Here is a 26,699-nt window from a genome sequence, read left to right as displayed (position 1 = left end):
ATCCAAATTCTTTGGTCCAAAGATGAGCTGTATAATTTACTCAAACGGTTTCACGAATGTGATTTTCAGAATATATATATATATATATATATATATATATATATATATATATATATATATATATATATATATATGAATGAGCTCACATTTGTATATGACCTAGGTCATTTTCTAAACAACGCCTCCTCGATTAACCAGTATAGATGTATCTGTCACAGAAGCTTTAAACGAATGTAGATGGAAAACGCCGGATAATCGACGATGTATTATACATTCATACCTGGAAACGTATTATAGATATACCAGTATGTTCAACCGCGCCTCGTCTTTTTATCGTCTTTTACCTATGGTCATGGGTGCGAATCCCGACTCGCCCCGATTATGTTCCTAGGTTTGTGGAATAACTGGAATACTGTTCACAGCGGCGTTAAACCACATTAACTCACTCACTAACTGCAACTACTACTACTACTACTACTACTACTACTACTACTGCTGCTGTTGCTGCTGCTGCTACTACTACAACATCCAAGTTGCTGCAGCTTCTATAGCTTAGTACGGTCAGCTTAATACGAATGCTCTCACAACCCTACAGCTACAAGACTATTGATAATTCTGTTGCCCCTGTTTAATTCGGGCCAGATATCTCTCACCAAGACGAACTAAGCTGGTGATGAGAATATTGATGGGGATAATCTTACAGTTATTTTTCATCAACAGAAACTGCAACAAAATGGATAGTTTCAAACAATATTCTAACAGTAGCAATTATAGAAATAAAAAAGAACATATGTTCTAATTACTGCGTCTGTTGATCCCAAATGACGCTGCCCCCCTGCGGAGATATACTCCAGTATATCACACATCTTGTGTCACGAGCTGTGGGACGCCAGCTACAGAACAGTAATTACTGGCATCACCAACAGGCGTACTTTGAAAGTAGCGTCACAACACAATCATATGTCAACCTCAGAATGCTAGCTTGTAATTACAACATAAATATGCCCCGACTCGTAAACAAACAATAGCCATTTAGCAATCATTCTGAAAATAACTTACTGATATCACGTGGCCTTTGACGACTGCGCGTCTGCCTGAATAACATTTCCGGGTATTTTATTGACAAAGTAATAATAGCTAATCGTCCCCACTCCTTGAACGCCGACCCCAAGAGAGATATCTTCTGTGTAAATATGGTAGTTTTAAGGAGTGCCTGTTAAAACAATATTGTCAAAGTTGATCGGAAGCTAATGTGAAACATATTACCGAGTGTCAAGAGGGATTCATTTAAAACCAAATTCTAAATTTTCCTTTGCAATAATTTTCGCATTTCAGTGTGTACGAATCGCTTGCTATTTGTGATTACACGGTATTTCGAATAATTGATCTCTCAGATTCCGTCAACACTACAATCTCGGCTTGTGACGTCACAATGCCCACGCTACCCACACGTATTGATCGGTGAAAAGGATTTCAACAACCCGTCTTCGCTGTAGTTCCCCACCGCGGCATGGGATGTAATTATATTTCCATTAGCAGCATTTTCATATTAGAACACCGCCTCGATCTAAGGTGCTTTAGCGCTTTCGTCATACCGACGTCACAGCGTCATGCATATGTATCGATTGCTGTGACGTCACGCGACCTCATGAATAATAAACAGGCACCTGCCATATTGGTCTTGGAGTCGTGTGCCATATTTCTCGTTCAAAACATGCCTGTTTCAAACTGAATAGGATATTACGTTTACCCTTTTCTTTTAAGAATGTGGAACTGAAGCTATGAAAGAAGTCAGCCGTGTGTTGTTCCTGGCGGCTTTGGCCGTTTTGGGGCAGAAAACCAGCTTTGGGTTGGGTGCTCAGATACAAAGCCCGTTTCCTTTAGGCACCATCGGTAAGTCCAAGAACATATGAACTACAATATGATGTTATCACATGGATGCTGTGTGTCGTATTTCAGGTGTCTCGTGGATTACTAGTCGGATATACTTGAATGAAGGAAAAATTCCACTCAGTGAAACAACATATGTGATTCGAGCCGTGTATTATGAGCCCATATCGCATAGTACAAGCTGTCATTGACACTCGGAGTCTATGGCAACCAGATGATGCTATGTAATTTGAATTAGCAATTGTCGTTATTGTTCGTATCATTGTTTTTTGACATCGTTCTGGGGTCCAGTAATAATATGTGGGTTTCATTATGTTTTACCTAGCTGTTGTTACATTTATACACCCGTGTGTATTTTGTACTGTTAGTAAAACGTCAGATGTATGAGACGCCATTGCAAAGTATTTCCCTTGTTTGTCGATGGGAGGTTGGTTGTCCTAATTTCATACTCACCCGTCACCCACCCTTGACCTTTGTCCCCACCCTGAATGGTTGTGTGTGTAACACCCTTTGTTGATATCAGTGATGCTGAAACGCTGAACTCGTTTGTTGTTGCCACACAGCACAGTACAACACTACTGTCACAACAGCCCATATGTTCCATAAAATGTAAATACAATATACGACATATTACAGTATGACTTGAGCATATTTGTGATAGGATATTAAGGCTTAAATTTGATAAATATTGAAAGACTCTGACCTACATGATATGAGTAAATTATTTGCAAAGGTTTTTGTTGAACTTGACCATGACTATATTTGTATGTTTTGATTATGTTCTCAAATGCGTTTTAGAATATTACTGTTTACTTTTTATTTTTATTATTCAGTCAATATATGTGCATCAGTAAAGCATATCCAAATATATAAGTATATAAAAGTAACATTTGTCCTTCAGAATCACATATTGGAATACATCATATATACCATATATATTATACTTAATATCAGATAGCATTTAGTTATTTATTTATATATATAACAAACTGACTTTCACCCTCTCCACCTAAAATGCTTCCATCCACCAATTCATCCAAACACTCACTCACCCATTCATTAAAGCAATCACCCAGCAAGTTATCATAATATTCATCCATCTGTTCATCCACACACATACACACTCACACATCCATTCATCTTGTGACCCATCCATCCATTCTTCCAGACACATATCCACTCATTCATCTAGAGACCAAGCCATCATCCTCACTCAAGAGACCCAGCCATTCTCCCACTGCTTGATCTAGAGAACCCATCCACCCATCCATTCATCAAGACACCTTCCCACCCAAAAGTCTAGAGACCCACCCATCCATTCTTCCAGACACTTATTCACTCATTTATTTAAAGACCCATCCATCCTCCCACTCATATATTTAGAGACCCACCCATCCTCCCACTCATTCATCGAGAGAACCAATTCACCGATCCACCCATCAATTCATCAAGACACCTTCCCACCAAAAAGTCTAGAGACCCACCCATCCATTATTCCAGACACTCACCCACTCATGCATCTAGAGATCCAGCCATCCTCCCACTCATTCATCTAGAGAACCCATTCACCCATCCACCCATCCATTCATCAAGACACCTTCCCACCCAAAAGTCTAGAGACCCACCCATCCATTCTTCCAGACACTTACCCACTCATTCATCAATGAATTATTTAGGGACCCAGCCATCCTCCCACTCATTCAATCTAAAGAGCCACCCACCCATCCATTTTTCCAGACACACACACGCCCATCCATTCATCCAGACACCTTCCCACCCAAAAGTCTAGAGACCCACACACCCATTGTTACAGACTCCCCACATCCACACACCCATTCACCCACACCCATTCATCAAGACTCTCACCTATCTATTCATCAAGACACTCACCTATCCATTCATCAAGATACTCACCTATCCATTCATCAAGACGCCCACCTATCCATTTATCAAGACACCCACCTATCCATTTATCAAGACACCCACCTATCCATTCATCAAGACACCCACCTATCCAATCATCAAGACACCCAACTATCCAATCACCAAGACACTCACCTATCCATGCATCAAGATAACCACCTATCCATTCATCAATACACCCACCTATCCATTTATCAAGACACTCACCTATCCATTTATCAAGACACCCACCTATCCATTCATCAAGATAACCACCTATCCATTCATCAATACACCCACCTATCCATTTATCAAGACACTCACCTATCCATTTATCAAGACACCCACCTATCCATTTATCAAGACACTCACCTATCCATTTATCAAGACACCCACCTATCCATTTATCAAGACACTCACCTATCCAATCATCAAGACACTCACCTATCCATTTATCAAGACACCCACCTATCCATTCATCAAGACACTCACCTATCCAATCATCAAGACACCCACCTATCCATTTATCAAGACACCCACCTATGCCATCATATAATAACTATCTCATTCATTCATCCAAACACCCACCATTTTGTCAAGACACCCTTCCTCCCATCCTTCCATCCATCTTGCTCCTGCCAGCCCCAAGACATTCACAAAAGAACTAACACCACTCCATCCAAACATCAACTCACCCATCTGTTCTTCTAAACACCCACACACCACTCCATCCAAACATCAACCCACCCATCTGTTCATCTGAACAACCGCACACCACTCCATCTAAACATCAACCCACCCATCTGTTCACCTGAACCAGCCACACAGCACTCCATCCAAACATCAACCACCCATCTGTTCTTCTGAACAACCACACACCACTCCATCCAAACATCAACCCACCTGTCTGTTCATCTGAACAACCACACAGCACTCCATCTAAACATCAACCCACCCATCTGTTCACCTGAACCAGCCACACAGCACTCCATCCAAACATCAACCACCCATCTGTTCTTCTGAACAACCACACACCACTCCATCCAAACATCAACCCACCCATCTGTTCTTCTGAACACCCACACACCACTCCATCCAAACATCAACCACCCATCTGTTCATCTGAACACCCACACACCACACCATCCAAACATCAACCACCCATCTGTTCATCTGAACACCCACACACCACACCATCCAAACATCAACCACCCGTCTGTTCATCTGAACACCCACACACCACTCCATCCAAACATCAAACCACCCATCTGTTCTTCTGAACACCCACACAGCACTCCATCCAAACATCAACACACCCATCTGTTCTTCTGAACAACTACACAGCACTCCATCCAAACATCAACCACCCATCTGTTCATCTGAACACCCACACACCACTCCATCCAAACATCAACCACCCGTCTGTTCATCTGAACACCCACACACCACTCCATCCAAACATCAACCACCCGTCTGTTCATCTGAACACCCACACAGCACTCCATCCAAACATCAACTCACCCATCTGTTCTTCTGAACACCTACACACCACTCCATCCAAACATCAACCCACCCATCTGTTCTTCTGAACACCCACACACCACTCCATCCAAACATCAACCACCGGTCTGTTCATCAGAACACCCACACAGCACTCCATCCAAACATCAAACCACCCATCTGTTCTTCTGAACACCCACACAGCACTCCATCCAAACATCAACCCACCCATCTGTTCTTCTGAACAACTACACACCACTCCATCCAAACATCAACCCACCCATCTGTTCATCTGAACAACCGCACAGCACTCCATCTAAACATCAACCAACCCATTCATTTAAATACCTACCTTCTCATTCATATGACCCAACCATTTATTTCTCTGTTGACCCACCCTACCTTCCATTTATAAGTTTTCCATTTATCAAACACCCACCCAAATTCACACGTACTCAATAATTCAAACAAACTTTCAAACATCCACCCATTCAAATATCCAAAAACCCACTCACAGTCCATCACCAATCTACCCCACAATCATCGACTGCCTTATGTCCAACTGACATCCATAAGCAAGTTCATGTCATTTGTTTCCTGATTATTTCAACATTACTCTGGAGGTTTCTGTTTGCTGCAACCGTTAAATGTTGTTCGACAGTGATGTTGTTGAAGCCTTGCATGTTGTTGACCCAGCGTTTCTGCCTGTTGTACAGGATCAGCTACAACAAGATGGTGAGCATGACACGTGGGGCTGGTTTTGTTCATCATTCATAACACCTGCCAACATGTACAGACATTACAAAGTTAGACCATAATTAGTTCTCGCTAACCACCTTAGAACCCTGCAGTGGATGAGCTGCTACAAGCTTCATACCTTCAAATGCAATAAGACTTCAGGCAAAAGGACCAATCCAAACCCGTTCAAATATTGACAGGCTGCCATGAAATTTCAGCACTTATTACATTGAAACCCCAATTATCTGAATCTTGTTAGTCTTACAACCTCAACTTTGAGAAGATAATTGTTTGGAAAGTCTATATCTATTAAAAATGACGTTATGCACAATTCCTTAATCCTGAAATTTGTTAATCTGGATGATTCCACTGAGGAGACAGGATGTCACTGTATGTAGATGTGCAACATTTGAAAAGTAAAATAGCAGGAAAGGGGAGAGGTATTTGTATAGGCTTTGCCTGTTTGCCAATCGTCCATATATTTTCATTCAGTTGTACCATTTGAAGATTTTGGAAAGAATTACTGTTTTGTCACATAGCTTCTAACTGCTGCAACATTGACTCTCTCACTCTAGGATCAGGTTTCACATCCTGGTAATATTTGTTTGTTTGGTGGTTAAGGCCGCACTCAGCAATATTGCAGCACTATGACAATGGTCTGTAAATAATTGAGACAATCCCGTGATTCATATCATGAGCATTGATCCATGCAATTGGGATACGATGACATGCATCAACCAAGTCAGTGGCCTGACCAACCGTTCCCGTTGGTCGCCTTTTATGACATGCATAGTCGGCCTTTACGATAAGCAGGGTTGCTGAAGATAGCCCAGATCTTCATGGATCCATCTGGTAAGAAAGACACTTGCATGAAAATACAGATTTAATTATCCTGAAGAAATATTTCCGTTGGCAAGTTTCAGCCAAGGTCTAGATGTTGTAAAGTGTGCCTGTTATGAAAGTGAGTCAGATATAATTAGGGTCATCATTAACTGACAGATTTATGTAGTCTGCATATTTAGGTGAGCAAAAAAACAGAGAAGTGTGGGAACGACTTGAATCAACCATGCTGGGGCTAGTTCCCCAGGATATATTCCTCTACCTCTTCTGTGGACACCTTCAGGTGTATTCCATGTCCCATGACATTTGAAAATCAGGTGATGCATTAGTCAAGTATACCCTCTTTGTTAAAAACTCAAAATTGAAAGTTTCACTAGAAAATCCTTCACAAGACCTGACAAGTATCACAGTGTTTGATTGGTCCTGTCAGGTCCAGTCCTGTTTCCACCTATAGTTCCCAAATAATAATCTCTTTCAAGTACCAGAAGCTTACTTTCAAAATGTCCAGGTCACCAGGCAAAACAAATTCAAACTTAGACAAGGAAAGATAACTCTTCCATTAATATCCATACAATTTTTATATTCATGGAACCATTAAATATGTTTTTTGACAGGACAAAACTAAAAAATATCGATCCTTTTGAATAATAATTTACAAGGCGTGTTAATGAGAACCAGCTTTTAGACATTCATGAAAGGGGAGGATTAGAGTTTGCAGAATAAATCTTTTAAACAATGTGGTTGCTGTGATGAGTATTTGTTCATCAATGATGCAAAGATATTGTAACACAAAAAAATGCACTTATCTTAAAATGTGCAATAAGATATAATATCAGTGTTTTGAATTAGTAATGTAAGTTAAGTAAATGGATAATTTCAAAATGGTTATATTTTGCTATGGCTGTGTTTAGATAAAGAGAGTACATTTCTCTGTAAATCAGTCACTGGGACTTGATGTCTTTAGGTGTTGGCAGGTCTTGGGCTGAAGGTCCTTACTTTATAAAACACATTTCATATCATTTATCATGTTTAAGATAGGAAACTGACAAATGGAGACATTGTTAAACTGATAGGAAAAATGATGCCATTTGGAAAAAATACAAGGTTTATTTTTAGATTAAATGCCATTATGTCAAATATGGAAAAAGTATTCTAAATTTACCAAATTTACAGAAATTGTTTGATAATCTCATAATTATGATGTAAACTTGATATTAAATGTGTGTTATTTTGGTGGTTGTATTGACCCTTTTCAGGAAGGGTAAAATGTGGTTGTCATGGCAACAAGTTAACATATAATGCCGTTTTGTTTCAGGGATACTTTGCCGTAAGCATATCTTATGAGTTGATGTCAACTTTAGATACATGATAATGTAAAACAACAATTGGTTTGGGTTGTGCTTAAGGAATGAGGAGTCAAGACATCATATACATGTATAAGTTGATTGTTAGGTGCAGAATTGTTATAACAAAATTATGGGTCCAAACCATCATTTAACAATATTTGATATTTAGGCACACTGTAATCAAATTCATCTGTGTATTGTAATATATCCATGTCGTTGGCCAAAATTAGTCTTCATTCACAACTGCCCATTTGCTTTTGTTTTCGAGATACAGAAGTAAGATAATCAGTTCCGAATGCTAGCTGATACTGAGAATTTAAGAGCCTCCTCCTCACTGATTGGCTGGTCAGGAAAATCACCTGACCTGATCAGATGTTGATGGAGAGAGGTATGGAATCGGAGTAAAAGATCTGATTTTAATGATATTGTTGACTACTGTGCCTATTACTAAGATTCATCACCAGTGCACATCATGGGTTGAGTGGCTGTGTGTCTTGCATGAGGGAAGGCGACGTACACATGAGGCTGGAACAGAGATTATGTTAATGCAGGACGAGTATGATCATGCAAGCTTACATAGGAACATAATACATACAGTACGGTCAGGAACAAAGTGGCCAAATTAGTTTAAAAAGACTGATGCATTATATCATGTTTAACCTTTATTGAAAAAAACATGAATTAAATGTAATGGCATGTTTGTCCATCGTCTGTTGTCAGTGGTGCAGTACCTGTCTTCTGTCATAAACATCTTGTCAGAAACCATGTTACCAATGAAGCTGAAATTTCTTGTTCCCACCAATGATGACAAACCCATTTTGGTCAGGAGGTTTGAATATGATTGTCAATGTGGCTGCCATGGCTGCTGAAAGCTGTTTATGGCCATTACTAGCCATTTTTGCTGAAAATGTAATAAAAAAATGGTGTTTGTGTATTGAGAAGCGAGGTTAAACACATAATTATGTACCATATTTTTCAATTTTTTATGTATTTGGGCCTTTATTTGCCCTTTGTACATGCTTCTAAGGGACCGGCCAATCATTACAGGGGTGGGTGGGTCAGAGGTTTTTGATGCACTAATGTACTTAAAATAATGACCCTCCCCTAATACTTTTAGATGACCCACTCAAGGTCCTTGTAAAATTTTTTATGACCCTCCCTAAAAAGACAAATTAAACAGCACTTTATATTTTATTATAAAATGTCAACTTTTCCATTACCCTCCCCAAACATGTGTAATATGACTTATTACCCTTCCCTACACTGTGTTTGATTGCAATGGTAACAATAGACATGGTGGAGACAATGCTGTGTTTGATGAAAACAATGGTAACAATAGAGATGCAGCTGTGTTTGATGAGCCCAATGGTAACAATAGAGATGCTGCAGCATTTGATGACAATGGTAACAATAGAGATGCTGCTGTGTTTGATGAAGACAATGGTAACAATAGAGATGCTGCAGTATTTGATGACAATAGTAACAACAGAGATGATGACAATGGTAACAATAGAGATGATGCTGTGTTTAATGAACACAATGGTAACAATAGAGATGCTGCAGTATTTGATGACAATGGTAACAATAGAGTTGCTGCTGTGTTTGATGACAATGGTAACAACAGAAATGATGCTGTGTTGGATGAAGACAATGGTAACAATAGAGATGCTGCTGTGTTTGATGACAATGGTAACAATAGTGATGATGCTGTGTTTGATGATGACAATGGTAACAATAGAGATGCTGCAGTATTTGATGACAATGGTAACAATAGAGATGCTGCTGTGTTTGATGAAGACAATGGTAACAATAGAGATACTGCTGTGTTTGATGACAATGGTAACAACAGAGATGATGACAATGGTAACAATAGAGATGATGCTGTGTTTAATGAACACAATGGTAACAATAGAGATGCTGCAGTATTTGATGACAATGGTAACAATAGAGTTGCTGCTGTGTTTGATGACAATGGTAACAACAGAAATGATGCTGTGTTGGATGAAGACAATGGTAACAATAGAGATGCTGCTGTGTTTGATGACAATGGTAACAATAGTGATGATGCTGTGTTTGATGATGACAATGGTAACAATAGAGTTCCTGCTGTGTTTGATGACAATGGTAACAATAGAAATGATGCTGTGTTTGATGATGACAATGGTAACAATAGAGTTGCTGCTGTGTTTGATGACAATGGTAACAATAGAAATGATGCTGTGTTGGATGATGGCAATGGTAACAATAGAGATGATGTTGTGTTTGATGATGGCAATGGTAACAATAGTGATGATGCTATGTTTGATGATGACAATGGTAACAATAGAGATGATGCTGTGTTGGATGATGGCAATGGTAACAATAGTGATGATGCTATGTTTGATGGTGACAATGGTAACAATAGAAATGATGCTGTGTTTGATGATGGCAATGGTAACAATAGAGATGATGCTGTGTTTGATGATGACAATGGTAACAATAGAGATGATGCTGTGTTTGATGATGGCAATGGAAACAATAGTGATGATGCTGTGTTTGATGATGGCAGTGGTAACAATAGAGATGATGCTGTGTTTAATGATGGCAATGGTAACAATAGAGATGCTGCTGTGTTTGATGATGGCAATGGTAACAATAGTGATGATGCTATGTTTGATGATGGCAATGGTAACAATAGAGATGCTGCTGTGTTTGATGATGACAATGGTAACAATAGTGATGATGCTGTGTTTGATGATGGCAATGGTAACAATAGTGATGATGCTGTGTTTGATGATGGCAATGGTAACAATAGTGATGATGCTGTGTTTGATGATGACAATGGTAACAATAGTGATGATGCTGTGTTTGATGATGGCAATGGTAACAATAGTGATGATGCTGTGTTTGATGATGGCAATGGTAACAATAGAGATGATGCTGTGTTTGATGACAATGGTAACAATAGTGATGATGCTGTGTTTGATGATGGCAATGGTAACAATAGTGATGATGTTGTGTTTGATGATGACAATGGTAACAATAGTGATGATGCTGTGTTTGATGATGACAATGGTAATAATAGTGATGATGCTGTGTTTGATGATGGCAATGGTAACAATAGAGATGATGCTGTGTTTGATGATGACAATGGTAACAATAGTGATGATGCTGTGTTTGATGATGGCAATGGTAACAATAGTGATGATGTTGTGTTTGATGATGACAATGGTAACAATAGTAATGATGCTGTGTTTGATGATGACAATGGTAACAATAGTGATGATGTTGTGTTTGATGATGGCAATGGTAATAATAGTAATGATGCTGTGGTTGATGATGACAATGGTAACAATAGTGATGATGCTGTGTTTGATGATGGCAATGGTAACAATAGTGATGATGTTGTGTTTGATGATGACAATGGTAACAATAGTAATGATGCTGTGTTTGATGATGACAATGGTAACAATAGTGATGATGTTGTGTTTGATGATGGCAATGGTAATAATAGTAATGATGCTGTGGTTGATGATGACAATGGTAACAATAGTGATGATGTTGTGTTTGATGATGGCAATGGTAACTGTTTGATGGATGATGATATGATGACAACAATTTAGTTTCTTTCAGTTGTGATTAAACTTTTCACACAACTTCACTCTGAGCTGACAACAGGGTCACATGTTGACCTTTTCATTACCTGTCAATACTCCTGAGGAAGCTTGTGAGAAACGCTGTGGCTCATTTTGGTTCTGTTGATGAGTCTGAGATTGAAAACCTGTAGGTGTCGACAAAGTATTGACATTTTTGTCCCCACATCAAGACAATTAAATGAGACTGGACACGCCGTCTATTTGCCGTGTCCATCCAGTTAAGCTTTGAGTGTAAGGGGCACTGTTTGTTGCATGTATTAGGGTTTGGTGATGGGCAGGCTGATTGGATAGATAGTTCCCATAGATGAGCCCATGGCCTCCAGCTGACCATCATTGTATCTGTGGTGCTGGCCATCACTCAGTGGAACCGGCCAGTAGTAGCCGTGCTGCTTCTTTCTGTCTATTAGTAGCATGATGTAGGTCTTAGGAGCTTCAAAGATATGTCAATATTCCATTTTAATTCATAATTTGGGCGTCATGGGGCCAATTGTTCATGTTAGAGGTAGAGCTACAAGGCCACAGGTGCTGATTCCTGGGGGGTTTATTGGAAAGTATTGGAAAGGAAAATGTCTATGTCGTTTTGAAGAGTTTTCAACTTGTCAATAGTTTTAGTGCATATTTTTATACAATGTCCTGAAGACGTTTGATACTCTAGTAATGAAATATTGCTGACTGTCGTATTACACATCAATATGAACTCATGGAAATGCCCTAAGGACATACATTTGTATCAAGTTCAATCCCTGCCACAGTTTCATGTAATGTCAATGTTGTGGTTGTTTGTACTGAAGTGAGTGAGTGAGTATGGTTTTAGGCTGCTTTTGGCATTAGTCCAGCAATATCACGGCGAGGGTGAAGGTCCATTTCAATATGAACAACATTGCAAGTCTGGTGCCCATTTAAAGTCTAAGTCAGTGTGAAAAGGAAATCAGCTGTTTCAATGAGAGGGGGTTATTGGGATTTGAAACCTCTGATTGACCACCTTGTGTAAAGTGGACATGTTTTGTTAATTGGAGGAATATGTTGATGCTGGATTTATGTAGAGTATTAAGTTTGATCAAGCAGACTATAAAGTGTTATTTAAATGATCTGAGTTGCAAGTGCCAGGACATTTGTTGGTGCAGTTATTGTGGACCTGTCTCAACATTTTTTTTATTAGATTTGTATCCGTCATAGAGAAATTCTTTTGCTCTGTTTCACCTGAGACAAATTTTAACATGGAAACTGTCACTGTTTTTTCCTGTCAATTGAAGCTTATTAATGGGTCTGTCTTGGAGGATGTCTGGGTTATGGGTTGCTCAGCGGTCTCAGGGCTTGGAACGCACAATGTGGAATTGTCCCTTGGTAGGGTCTTTAACTGATGGTCAAGTGTTGAAACCCAGAACTGCCCCTATCATGACCATTGACTTGTCAGCATCATGTACCCAGAGTACTGGTGTAGGACCTTCTTCACTTCAAGTAGGGAGCTGCCACTCCATTACATAACTGAAATACTGTTCAAAATCTCACTCGCAACCTTTAGTGTATTACACATAGATATATCTATTTGTTTCCATGTGATGTATACAGGACATGGGTGGTCTAGTCATATAAGGCACTACAGTTGCATCTGTGTCGCATGCCAGAAGCCTATGACTGTGGGTTCAAATCCCAGTTGGCCCTGATTATGTTTCAAGGTTTGTCAGCACCATACCTATGCCAAAGTGGTAAATGTCTAAGACATGCATCACTTTGGGCTTTCCTCCAACATCAACTGTCATGCCGTTATATAACTGGAATATTGTTCAAAGTAGCTTCAAAAGCAGTGTTAAAACTCACTCACTCGTTTTATAGTACACAACAGTTTGATGTTGCAAAAGTCGATCATGTTACAGTCTGCTGTGCAGGAGGGTCAGCGACGGTGCCTTGCTGACTTTGCAGACTGGCCAGTGAAGGCCAACTTGCATTATGGTTCTCTGAAGCCAAAAGTGCTGCCATCAGTGTTTAGCTTGTGGTCAGGGATGACTGGACATCAGGCAGGCTCAAGTGTGCTTGGATATGCCAATAACCTAAGAGCTAAAACATTCCACAAATGATCATAACAATGGTGCCTCTAAAAATTCTGGTCTGATGTGGTGGCCATATTATAAATGTCACATTTACCAATAGCAGACATTTATGGATCTATCATTGTGCAATATGCAAATTGTTATGTATTATGCAGAGTAGTCTTGTTTGTGTGTATTGTATATATTTTGAACTTGACCTTTGAAAGGCATGTACTAATGGTTTCCATTAGCAATGACTAATGATTTTGAAAATGTAATTTACACTTGTCTATACATCAGTACCCTGCCTGCAGTGGGGTGTACCTACAGAGAGGATGCCAGTAGTATGGAAACGTCTGTTGCATATTCTTAATAATCCAATGATCGAATGATGCCTCATAGCTCTTTAGAAAATAAATTAGCCTTTGAGCAGAAGAATATTTTTAAGTGACCACATCTTCTGTTTTTTTTTTCTCATTCGTCAAAAAACTAATTCAAACTCATTAGTTATCATGGTAAGCAGGGAAAGCCCCTTTAGTTTTCTTTTCTTTAAACATATTCTGTGACATCAAGATGAGTAACACTTTTTAAACTATTAGGAGTCTTGAATGATTTTATCCATCAATATGAGTATATTTGCTTGTCACAAGGTGACTGCGGTGCCATAAGGTTGTGTTTTGGTGTAAACATGCCAACAGTCGCTCTACAACTTAATACTTACTAATGAACTTGACGACCAAAAAGAATGATCCCTTCATGTGTAATCATTTTAATCAGCTCGGAACAAAACCCAAGCCCATCTAATAAGATTAGTTATTCACAGTGCCTATTGCTTGATCTCCGTGGCAAAGGTGTCAGCCTATTTCAATCTGGCACCCATTTCTTCAACAGCTTTTGAATTGCTTCTCAAGACATGCAGGAGAAGAATGAAGGGATTGAGTGTATAAAAAGTCTCTACTGCAGGGAACTGTTTGAGTTTTCACCGACAGTAGGTTCAGCAACATGAACTAATTTACATGGGCTTGGCTTTGCGTGGCACATGGTAATAAGCATTTCTCAATGTCTTTATTGGTTCTGTTCAATTTCACACTGACAAATATAGATACCTTGTTCTTTGTGTGTTTACAAATGGCCAGATAAACATCTTAGAATTCTGAATTCGTTTTATTTATCTTTTGAAAGATATGATTTGTGATGGTAATGAGAGATGAGACTAATTTGAAATGATACTACGGTATTTCTGAGTTCGTTTTCTGGTTATGGTTCTTTGTTTGTCATCTGTTTGAAAATTGAATGATGAATGATTGCGTGTGAATCATATTTATTAATGTGACATGTGTTGTTTTCTGAGTATTAAAGTATTAAATATTTATAAGTGAAAGATATGGAGAAGTGATACATATATCGAATTACAGAATACTAGATTTTTTTTATGGTGAACATGGTAATTAAGGACTTGGTTTACTGTAATCAGATACTAGGAATAACAAACATGTGAGTAGCGTTTTCCTGCCGGGTACCCATTTCATGCCAGAAAAAGTAAATGTGTTTCATCCACATTGGTCCTATATATGGTGACACCTACTGAACACATCAATCACACGGTCATCACAGCTAACAGGAAGGTCCTAATCATTTCACTACAGAGCTTCATTTCAGAAATGATGGTGTCCTGCCCAACATTGCAGTTAAATATTTTTCTAGGCTGCTGGTTTTTAACTGCTTGATCTGCAGTTTTGGGTGTCCAAAATGCAGGCTGGGGATGAAATAAGAATATAATTTCAAGTATGTTGATTAAGTGATCTTTTTAAAAAAATTCAATCAGGTGAAGTTTAAAAGAAATACCAATTTTTATCTAATGAAAAGTCTAGGGGTTTCTTCCCTATCTACTGTGAAGTTTGTTCTGTTTCGAGATGTGGCTCAGATGCTAAACTCCCTCACAGCTGTAGCCTTCCTGCGGATGTGGCTTAGATGCTAAACTCCCTCACAGCTGTAGCCTTCCTGCTGATGTGGCTCAGATGCTAAACTCCCTCACAGCTGTAGCCTTCCTGCTGATGTGGCTCAGATGCTAAACTCCCTCACAGCTGTAGCCTTCCTGCTGATGTGGCTCAGATGCTAAACTCCCTCACAGCTGTAGCCTTCCTGCTGATGCGGCTCAGATGCTTAACTCCCTCACAGCTGTAGCCTTCCTGCTGATATGGCTCAGATGCTAAACTCCCTCACAGCTGTAGCCTTCCTGCGGATGTGGCTTAGATGCTAAACTCCCTCACAGCTGTAGCCTTCCTGCTGATGTGGCTCAGATGCTAAACTCCCTCACAGCTGTAGCCTTCCTGCTGATGTGGCTCAGATGCTAAACTCCCTCACAGCTGTAGCCTTCCTGCTGATGCGGCTCAGATGCTTAACTCCCTCACAGCTGTAGCCTTCCTGCTGATGAGGCTCAGATGCTAAACTCCCTCACAGCTGTAGCCTTCCGGCTGATGTGGCTCAGATGCTAAACTCCCTCACAGCTGTAGCCTTCCTGCTGATGTGGCTCAGATGCTAAACTCCCTCACAGCTGTAGCCTTCCTGCGGATGTGGCTTAGATGCTAAACTCCCTCACCAGTGACTGAGAACCTCAAAGAGCCAACAGTTGTTATTGACAACCAGCATAATTATCTGACCAATGCATGGTGCCAGAGAACTGCCGACATTTCCGTTATCCTGAACGCTCCAGCCAGGGGTGTGCTGCCCATAACAACAGAGCATAGTTCCTGTTTGGTCACTGAGGTTACACCTCACTTGGCATAATACAATAAAATGTAAGGTAAACGTAGGGGCTCTTTTTGCTCCATGGAATTGGAATAATTATAATAATGATGAATAATTTAAATAAATGTGTCAAAAACCATTTCCATAATCATATGAAATCCATATATGATATTTGAGTCCATTGTACCATTCGGGGCGGTCGGGTAGCTGAGTGGTTAAAGCGTTCGCTCGTCACGCCGAAGACCCTTGTTCGATTGCCCACATGGGTACAATGTGTGAAGCCCATTTCTGGTGTCCTCTGCCATGATGTTGCTAAAATTGGGGTAAAACCATACTCACTCTCACTCATTGAACGGTTCAGACTATCTTTTAAAATGAGGAAATGAAGAAAACCTACAAATCCTTATGATTCGAGGATGAGTATGCTTATTCCTACAGTTGTGTGTTTGGGATTATCATAGCACTGAATGCATAGGTAAGGCTACAGTTTGTCCAACAAGTGTCTTTCTAATGTTTAACCCAACTGATTTTCATCTTCCTGATGCAAGCGTGTCCACTAGCCTATACCACAGCCTCAAGTAGATCATGAGTTGTGCCCCTTCTAATGAAAATGCAATATCCCATCAGATAGTTCTTCTTTGCTGTGTAGAAAGGCTTCACAATGATGACTACCTTAGACAAGGACCTTGTTGATCAGATAACCAAAACATTTGAGATTTCATCCCTGACAGATAAACAAAGGCAATTATTGAGGTGTTTTATAACATCGAAAAGAAATATTCATGTCAACAAAGACAGTCCATAGGCGAATTGATTTAAGGCTTGGAAAGACTTAGAAAATTCTTGTCTTTGCTTAATTGCTGAATGAACTTCAGCACAAATTTGACAAGCTATATATCAGTGACCATGTTTTTGAAACCCGGACGTTGATTTTATGTTCTTGTTATGTTTTAACGTTCTCTGATTGGACTATCGATATGTGCTATAGTCCAATCATATTTAGCACAGGAAAGTGGGCTTGATGTGGCAAGGGTAGAAACTGGACTTTAATAGATAGTCTAGTGGATGCTCTTGCCTTGGGAAGATGAGGCGGTGTAGAAACAGTGCCAACCGTAAGAACTGCATCTTGGGTCATGAACTTGCTCATACTTAGATTTTCTTTGGGCCTCATTCCCTCATTTTTGCCACTCGTGTCAACTGTTCTAAATGTGCAAGTGTAGAAGAGAAGAAAGACTAGTTGTCAGCCATTGCAACATGTGTGATACGTTTCATTCCAACAATTCAGTGTTTTCAGCAACTTTAAATTTGACATTATCAGTGGGCCAAGAAGGTTCTAACTGTACCTCATCCCTTGAGTTCTCTTTTGGTCAACCAGTGATGGAGCAAACTACAGTAGAAAGGATTTACTCATCATGCAGTTGATCTGGGACCTGATTCCTCACATGGGTACAATGTGTTAAGCCCGTATCTCATGTCCTTAATGTAATTATTGCTGTAATATGTACTGTCTATTTGTTTTACAAAATTTGACTTGTATTAATTTTATGTTTTCACAAACTCTGTACATTGATTTAGGCTTGACATGGAATGAGGATAAACTGTCCCGGGTCGCAGTCATCTTTTAGTGATGGAGTCAGATGATGGCATTACCACTGCCAGATGATACAGGTTTATGTCTGATGACAGGGCATTGTATGCTAAATGGGATCTGCAATCTGAGTGGTTGAAAAATGTTCTTAAATAGGATTGGATCCCTGAAATCTTTCGAACATTTTACTGCATATGAATACTTTTGTGGATACATATATCTCTTTTTTTCTCAATCCCAAATTTGACAAAAATGTACCAATCGGCTTGGAGAAATGTTCACCACACCATCACAGTATCAAGTTTGATATATATTCATGACAACAATTTTGAATTTGAAGCTAATGCTGCCGATTCCAAATGAAATTTATGGACATCGAATACTCCATAACACCCCTAAACCTGAAAACACTTACTATTTTTATCCAAAATGCTTAGCTTCTACCTGGATTTAGACTTGGAGTAACAAATACAAATACTAGCCATCTAAAGACATATCTACTGCTGTGGGTCATGGCCCCTGATCTGTAATACATCATAGGACCCTTGGTTGTATATGAGAGGACTGAGACCTATCATACACACAGACAATGAGTTTTGATTTGTTTCTTTTTTTCAAAAACATTACCGTCAGGATGCAGATTCAGGGCATAACATGTCGAATCCGTCATGAAATGTGCCAATTTAAGGGAGTTTTGTTTCTAGGACTGTGTTGTCTGAAAGTTTGTATTGCAATATATATTACAATACTTAGGTCTGTGTTTTGATACATATATAGTAGTTATCACGCGAGTGTGTTCGGGGATGGTAAATATCCTGCATTAGGAATAAACATTGTATTTAGCGAGCCTTGGCGAGCTAAATACATAGTGTTTATTCCTAATACAGGATATTTACCTTCCCCAAACACACAAGCGTGATAACCTCTTTATCATATAATGTCATTCTTTGATTCTGTACTTCAAAATCGCTTTCCCTCTCTCACAAACATTACCGAAACATTGCGACTTTTCCTGGAATGAGCGCATTAATATTTATTACGTCAGAGGGTAAGTGATGTGTCAGTCGGACAGTGACAGTAGCCAATATATTTCCAACTGAAATCTATTTCTTATACAGTGGCGAAGCAACATAAACGCAAAACAACAATTTTTTTAATTGCCTTTCGCGGCAATCCATCGGTCTGTCGGCTAGAGTAACTGTCCTTTGTCAAAGGGAAGCTACTCTAACCCTAGTCTATGAGACGTCACGGCCAAGGTCAGATGTTGTTGCCAGTCGGTCTGTCCTGTCATAACGTTAAGAAGTGTAGTCAGATGTACACACAGCGACAAAACGAGACAAGATAACAATTCAAATATATTTCGGCTAAATCCAACTATTTTAATTTGTGGAGAAGGTTTCAAGCGGCAGAGATCTACAAGCACAGATATGGCTACTGATCCCGCTTGGCTAGGCCTCGCACCCTCGCAAAATTGTTTCGAAATTTATATCTTCAAAGTTGCCAAAACTTATAAAATGCCTCACATATACATCACAGTTAGACACTAATTTTCAGTATATTAGACTGTTCTTTTGATGATGATAGCTATTATCCCTGTAGTTTATCCAGATTCTCGATGGTTAATTCTGACTCGATCGCCGAATGACGAGGGCGACACCATGTTTGTTTATGAACAGTGAACGTAGTCCCTACTTGACCTTTGATATTTGCATCTCTATCCGCATATGACCCCAACGGATAACGTTTTTATCCATTAGCTTTATCCTGCCGAGAAACCTACCCATTATATGATAATGCAATTTATCATGCCTCAATGTGAGATTGACCAATCAGAGCCTTGTTTTATATGCTTCCTTTGGGTGATCATCTGTCCTTGCTGAGGGCCTTGTTTTATATGCTTCCTTTGGGTGATCATCTGTCCTTGCTGAGGGCCTTGTTTTATATGCTTTCTTTGAGTGATCATCTGTCCTTGCTGAGGGCCTTGTTTTAAATGCTTACTTTCGGTGATGATCATATTCTTAGCTAACAAATGATGTGTTAGAAATACTTGCGTTGCTTCCTTACGTTTTGGAAGATGGATTGTGACATTGGTGTTATTATTATTACATTATACATTTATATACCACCCTTATCCAGGTACTAGTATCTGCTCAAATGTGGTTTTATTTGTTCCCTGAATAGTGGATCTGTTTGCATTACAGTTATCATTCTCAACTCCCTGGGGAGTATACAACCCACGCTGTCTTACATCTACTTCACATATTGGGTACCCATTCAATGCTGGGTGAACAGAGGCACATTTGAACTAAGTCACTTGCCCAGGGTGACACCACAGGTTTTGACACCTGTGTTTCGCATCTATGTCCGTATTCGTTTTAGAAGATGGATTTGTTGAGTTTCTAAAAGGTTTGATTTGGTAGAATGATCATAGTTGCTCATGATATCATGATCATGCTGTTAGAATGGTTGAGGTTGCTCTCTTGTTTATCACCATCTCCGTTGACTAGTGGTAGAGCCTCCACCCAGCGAGTGGAAAAGTTCGGGGTTCGCTCCCCTTACGCGTCATACCAAAAAATGTTAAAAGATGGTACTTGTTGTTACCCTACCCTAAACAAGGACTGGTCGGCTCGGAGTCAGGTATACTGTGTCTGCATGTGGAATTCATGTTAAACTACGGCAGGGATATCTAAGTGGGCTGGCACTATAAAATTGGCATTAGTTTGGACATCTACAAGCAGACACACACACACACACACACACACACACTCACACACACACGTCATGTACGTCACTATATAAGTGCAACAATCTTGGACGCAACATTAAACCTCTTTTTTAGCTCACCTGATGGTGAAGAAAGCCTATGTCATGGTCGTGAGATAGAGTTTTTAATGGTATCAGCTGGTAAATATTATATACTAAGGTGTTTGAAATTTGCATTGAACTGACATGGTGGTGGATACACATGCTGTGAAGACTGTAAAGTGGTAGTAGCTATTTCTACACTATATGTGAAATATTTATACGCTGATGAAGGTGGCATAATCCTTGTTGCATGACATGCTTAATGTATAAATCAATAACTTGTACAGAAGCTGATGTCAGGAAGACATGCTTGTAGGGAGTGCAATGCTTAATGGAACTAGTGATGCATTTTGAAAGTGTCGTCTCTGGCCCCAAGATGAGGATACAAGTTCAGTGTCAGTATCAATAGTAAACATCATGTCATATCAGAATGATGGGATCTTGTGATCTTGATAAAATACTGTGAATCCCGCTTTGGAGGGGAATATATTTCTCAGTGTGGGGAATAAATCTTTTATTCCCCGGCATGACTTTTCCAAGACAGTGGAAGTCATGTGACATAGCGCAAGCTAACCTCCCCAACCGAACAGCTAGCTGTTTTCTATCAGTTATAAATTTGTTTGAATTATTTTACAATGTCATATTAAAACATGTCGGTAAGGTAAATTCGTTGTAGCAGAATCATGTGGGCAACATGGGTTTTTATGGGTCGCTCGTAAGGTTTTATACCACTCACTACCTCACTCATGTACCCCTCGTGATCCTGATACAACCTATAAAACTGTTAGAGTGTGAGTGAGTGAGTTGTGTTTTCTGCCATTTTTAACAGTATGATATATCATGAGGATGCCAGACAGGCAATCATTATATGATTGCAATATGGTGTTTTGAGTGATTAAGTATGGTTTTAGCAATATTCCAGCAATATTAGGCGGGAGACACCAGAATGCTGTTTTGAAGAATGGTGACAAGGTAAGGATGTCATCTGCGGCATGACACCACTCTGGTACATGATCATAACAATAATCCTGACAACACTGATGCAGTAGTGAAGACCCCCCAACAGTGAGTGAGTCCTACAGGTGTTGTTGCTGCCGGGTATTACACATTGATGATGTAATGGCTGTGCAAGCAGCTGCTGGTCACCAAGGGGGTCCTCAGTTTAGGCATTGTCTCTATTCTTCCACATTCACCTTGTTGTGTTGTTGTTGTCATTGTCCTTTAGCTGTGTCCACAGTTAGGATTGTAGTAATGCTTAGTCGTGCTTGTTTGTCAACACATATGCAGGGGCTGTGAACATTGTTAATGTGTGACACATGCTGATAATATTCCTACAGTGCTGTCGGGGTAATAACAAGTCTATATAATATATAGCCAAATATAACAGACTTTTTTATAAAAATGAAGCTTTTGGCTTCTACATGATCATTAAAAACTTGGGTAAATAAGACTGTTGGATACAGTTGGAGGCTGGGTGACTACCATTGATAGTGGGTCAGCATGCCCTGATAAAACAGATAATATGTGTTTGAGGAACAACGTGTTGTCGGGGACCCACCATGAGCTAGGTCGTAGATGGTGTCTTGAGTCTTGTACATGTAGCGGCTATAAAATGTCTGAGTCCCGTGTTGGGATTCGAACCATGCACCTTCTGATCCGAGGTCGGATGCCTTGTCCACATGACCAAAGAGGTTAACCCTGTCAGCAAGCTGACAAGGTAAGGATGTCATCTGTGGGATGACTCCACGTCCTGCTACATACTCCCCCGTCAACAGAAGGCACGTCCCGGGCCGCATAGTAGGGTCCATCCGAGATTTCTTCGGAGAGATCGTCGGTCGTCACTCTTTTGGGATGCGGAAACACTCTGGGCACATTTGTTTCACCTTTTGGGTGCGGGTTCTAGAATGCTTGAAGGCTGTACAGTGGGAAGTGACGGAACTGTTTCTGAATTTGGATGGTCAAATGGTGTTATATTCCAAGATTACTTGGACAGGCACTTCCTTTGATATGAAAACACCAGCGACACCGAATAGACCTATGCTTCTTCTGTATGATGGCCTCAAGTTGCACATTTCTTCATCTCTTATAAACTGGGCAAAAGATCACAATATTGTGTTGTTTGTCCTCCCGGCTTACACAACTAATATTTTGCAGCCTATGGACGGAGGATGTTTCGGTCCGTTTACAAAGATATTACAATGCCGAATGTCCCAAGCTGTTGAAGTCTGATGGTACCGCAGTCAACAGCATATTCTGCTGCTTAAACACCTGATCACCGGCAGTCGGCATTCAGAAAGTCTGGCATCTATCCTTTTCTCGCCCAATATGATTGATAAATCTGCTTTCCAACCAGCTGCTTTTATTCACACATCCCACGATGAAGACAAGTCGCAGTAAGTACCAGCTACTGACGATGTACGCAGACTACGTTCCAACCCTAACATTGAGAAGGAAATTCTTGTCACTAACTTTGACTGAATCCAATTATTTGTTGACCAGCTTCCCGTCATTCAGAAGAAACAAAGAAAACCACTGAGATCTATCTGCAAGATCGTTAGCAGCAAAGCCATAACTGAACCAGAGATCGAAATTCAAGTTAAAAACTATGTTTAAAGTTCAACTTCCAATCAGACAGTACCAACCAAGAAATGATCAGCAAAGTCACATACATCATCTCAAAAGAAACCTAAAAGTACCACTGAGCCAGCAGCGAGACCATCCAGTGCTGTTAATCTATTATACAGCAGTGACAATGACGATTTGCAAATATCTGATGACAAAACATGTTGCGTGTGTCATCACTTTCAGGCTACTGAACTGGCCCAATGCATATCACTGTTTGTCAAACAGTGGGGGCAGTGCATGTGTCAAGACTGAAACCACTGGGTGCACTTACAGTATTGTTGTCCAGTGTTGTCCTTTTCAACTGTTATCTACTGACACTGAAATGCTGGTTATAGATAAGAATTCATAAACATTATTACACACTAACGGTACTGGGCTATAGTACATAGAAATTCAGTAATCTACTACGTAGTCCATGAATAAAGGTGATGTCACATATTGTATGCACATGGAGGGATGATGAATGCAATTGGCTTTGGTAAAGAAACTTTTCAGTCACGAGTGGAATGTTTGTTATTTTCTTAGATAATCGTCCGGGAACCGAGGTTTCCGGATATTTGAAGTCCGTATAAGCGGGGCATGACTGTATTCTGTTTATTTAAGATATTTATGACTTTGAATATTATGTGCAGAAAAAAATTACTTCATACTCCTTCAGCGAAGTCCGGCAAACGAACGGGTGATGAGAAACTTCGTCAGTATTCAAATTCGAAATTTGAGATAAAAAAATAACCAGACATGTTGATTTACCGTTTAAATTGTATTTTTTGTTCAGCTAGGCATTGTTTTATATCCAGGCATTAAGATTACCTTGTGTATTTTCTCGTAAACTAAGCCGGACACAGCAATCAGCTGTACACACGTTTTCTTGGAATCTACCGGTGATTCGGTCAAGACACACCCAATGATATAACTTTACAGGATTTTAAATGCAAGGATCGGCAAAAGTTGTATCTGAAACTATTTTTTTATCAGGAATAATATATTCCAATATCTTGTTAATTTAGATGCAGCTTTTACTAAACATATTTAAAATAATAATAACCCTAAGCGAAGCAGCTGATCGCTATTGCCGGGTATTATTTTTTACATGGAACCAGTCTGACAAGTCACCATCAAGGCTCTCGTGCACGTGATTGCGTGATCGCGAGAATTACGTGTTGACATAGAATCGTCCAACAAAAACAAATATGACTTTTAACGATTCAAAGTATGGCATTTATGATATATGTATCCATTCTCTGTCAACTTAAGTTCATTTCAAGGCGTCAATAGCGGTAATCTGACCGTGGTTGCTGTTAATAACGGTGAGTTGTGCGATCTTCCGATCGTTTCACACATGATTTCGCCGAAATTAATTAAATCAATATTAAAAGGAATTTTGAATAAACTTAATGAAATAAGTTACAAACAAAAGTCCAGATATACAAAGAACACTTTTTATAGCCAGACAGTGTAATAACATGAATAATTTGCGAACTTCAGTATGGATTTGTTGACATGGTATTTCCGGTGTTACGTTCTCACAGTAATGTCTTTCCATGGGGGAAAAAACATCAAAACTCATTAATTTGTGTATAATGCGCACCCCCTTCTACACAGCTGTGTTTTTTGGAAAAAGAGTGCGCACTATTCTCAAGAAAATACGGTAAGGCTTACTGATGAATTTACGCCAATTTGACCTGAATTGTCCCCAATAAGACCTGGGCGCTTAATGGGTCGAATACGGTATACAAAATGAAATTAGATATTTAAACCACGAATTTAGGTGAACTTTCCTTATATCAACGAATCAAGGTTACATGCGGAAAAAAGTAACTGTGGCAAATACAGTGGTGTAAATGTTATGATATTGAATATAACAACATAATATTTGGTCATTCGTCTGATTAATGTTTTTTATCATAACAAAAACATTGAAAAAACCATACCTGGTAACAAGAGACAGAGCGACACGCCCCACAAAAGGGTTGGTGTAACAACTCAATTGACAATAGCAGGTGCGACCACCATTTGCATTGATACAGCAAGGCTGCAGCAGAGCATTGAAAACACCAGATGATTGAAAAACAAAGATTGGCCCAACTGGACTAGCATTACGTACTGGTTGGTTCTGGTCCTGTTGTAGGCTTCGTTCAATCTCATCCCAGACATATTCTAAGGGGGAGAAGTCTAGAGTTACAGCCGGCCATGGCACTACAGCAATGTTATACTGTCTCAAAAAGCCTATTACAACATGTGCAACATTTGGGCGGGCTTTTTCCTGCTGCAACGTGACGTTACGTCCCTGCAATTGCGCAAAGGGTAGAACATGATGTTGTCGAGGTAACATACACCATTCAAATTACCAATAACAATGATGAGTTGTGTTCTCCAATGAGTTCCGATGCCACCCATACCACGACACTTCCACCCCAAACTTACGATGTAGAGTGACACAAGCGTTGCTCAGCGTTTTCTTGTACACTCGTAGACCCCTGCATGACCATCTGAGCTGTCCAGATAACACCAGGACTCATCTGTGAACAGTATACCGTCCCAGTCTTGTCTTCTGAACCTGAGATACTGTCTACGTCAAGCTAGGCTTGCCTCATGGTAATGTGGAGGCAAAGCTTGGTATTTCACTGGATGCTCCCTCAACCGGTTGCGTATGGTTCTGCTACTAAGCAACAGGAAAGGTCTGAGCTGTTAATGTGGCAGTTTGATATCAATTCTGTAGAAGCACCAACCGAATATCTTTGTCTTGTTGACGTGAGAACACACTGGCCCCTGCAAGTTATGAGTGTTGCCCTGCTGTAGATAATGTAGCTAAAGAGATAATATTTTGTTTCGATGAGCTTTAAAATGTCTGGAAACAATTTGCGCCATTCCTATTTTCAGAATACCCATGGCGCACAGACGTTGCTTTTTCAGCAGACAGTGGCATTGTGTAAGTGTTATTTATGATTAAACAAAAGTGTTCTTTTGAGCATGTTGAGCATCTGATAGCCAAACAATCATTGTGTGCTTTTCACATTCAAACACCAAATGTGTGAGCATCATGCTCCCAATAAAC

General features: G+C 39.8%; 1 protein-coding gene and 1 pseudogene across 1 annotated transcript in view; both read left to right on the top strand.

Annotated features, from left to right (window-relative positions):
- The first annotated feature begins 1,663 nt into the window (after positions 1–1,663).
- Positions 1,664–26,699, top strand: part of LOC139473344 (receptor-type tyrosine-protein phosphatase N2-like) — a 244,927-nt gene continuing 219,891 nt past the window's right edge. The window contains exon 1 of the mRNA XM_071255872.1: positions 1,664–1,893. Within this exon, the coding sequence (XP_071111973.1) occupies positions 1,782–1,893 (112 nt within the window). The 5' untranslated portion in view covers positions 1,664–1,781. The remainder of the gene's footprint in view (positions 1,894–26,699) is intronic.
- On the top strand, positions 22,924–23,993 carry LOC139473303 (uncharacterized; annotated as a pseudogene).

Source organism: Haliotis cracherodii, unplaced genomic scaffold, assembly GCF_022045235.1.
Source record: "Haliotis cracherodii isolate W230 unplaced genomic scaffold, xgHalCrac1.p SCAF_28, whole genome shotgun sequence".
Lineage (NCBI taxonomy): Eukaryota > Metazoa > Mollusca > Gastropoda > Lepetellida > Haliotidae > Haliotis > Haliotis cracherodii.
Note: the sequence above shows the minus strand (reverse complement) of the source record. Positions and strands in the feature narration are given on the sequence as shown.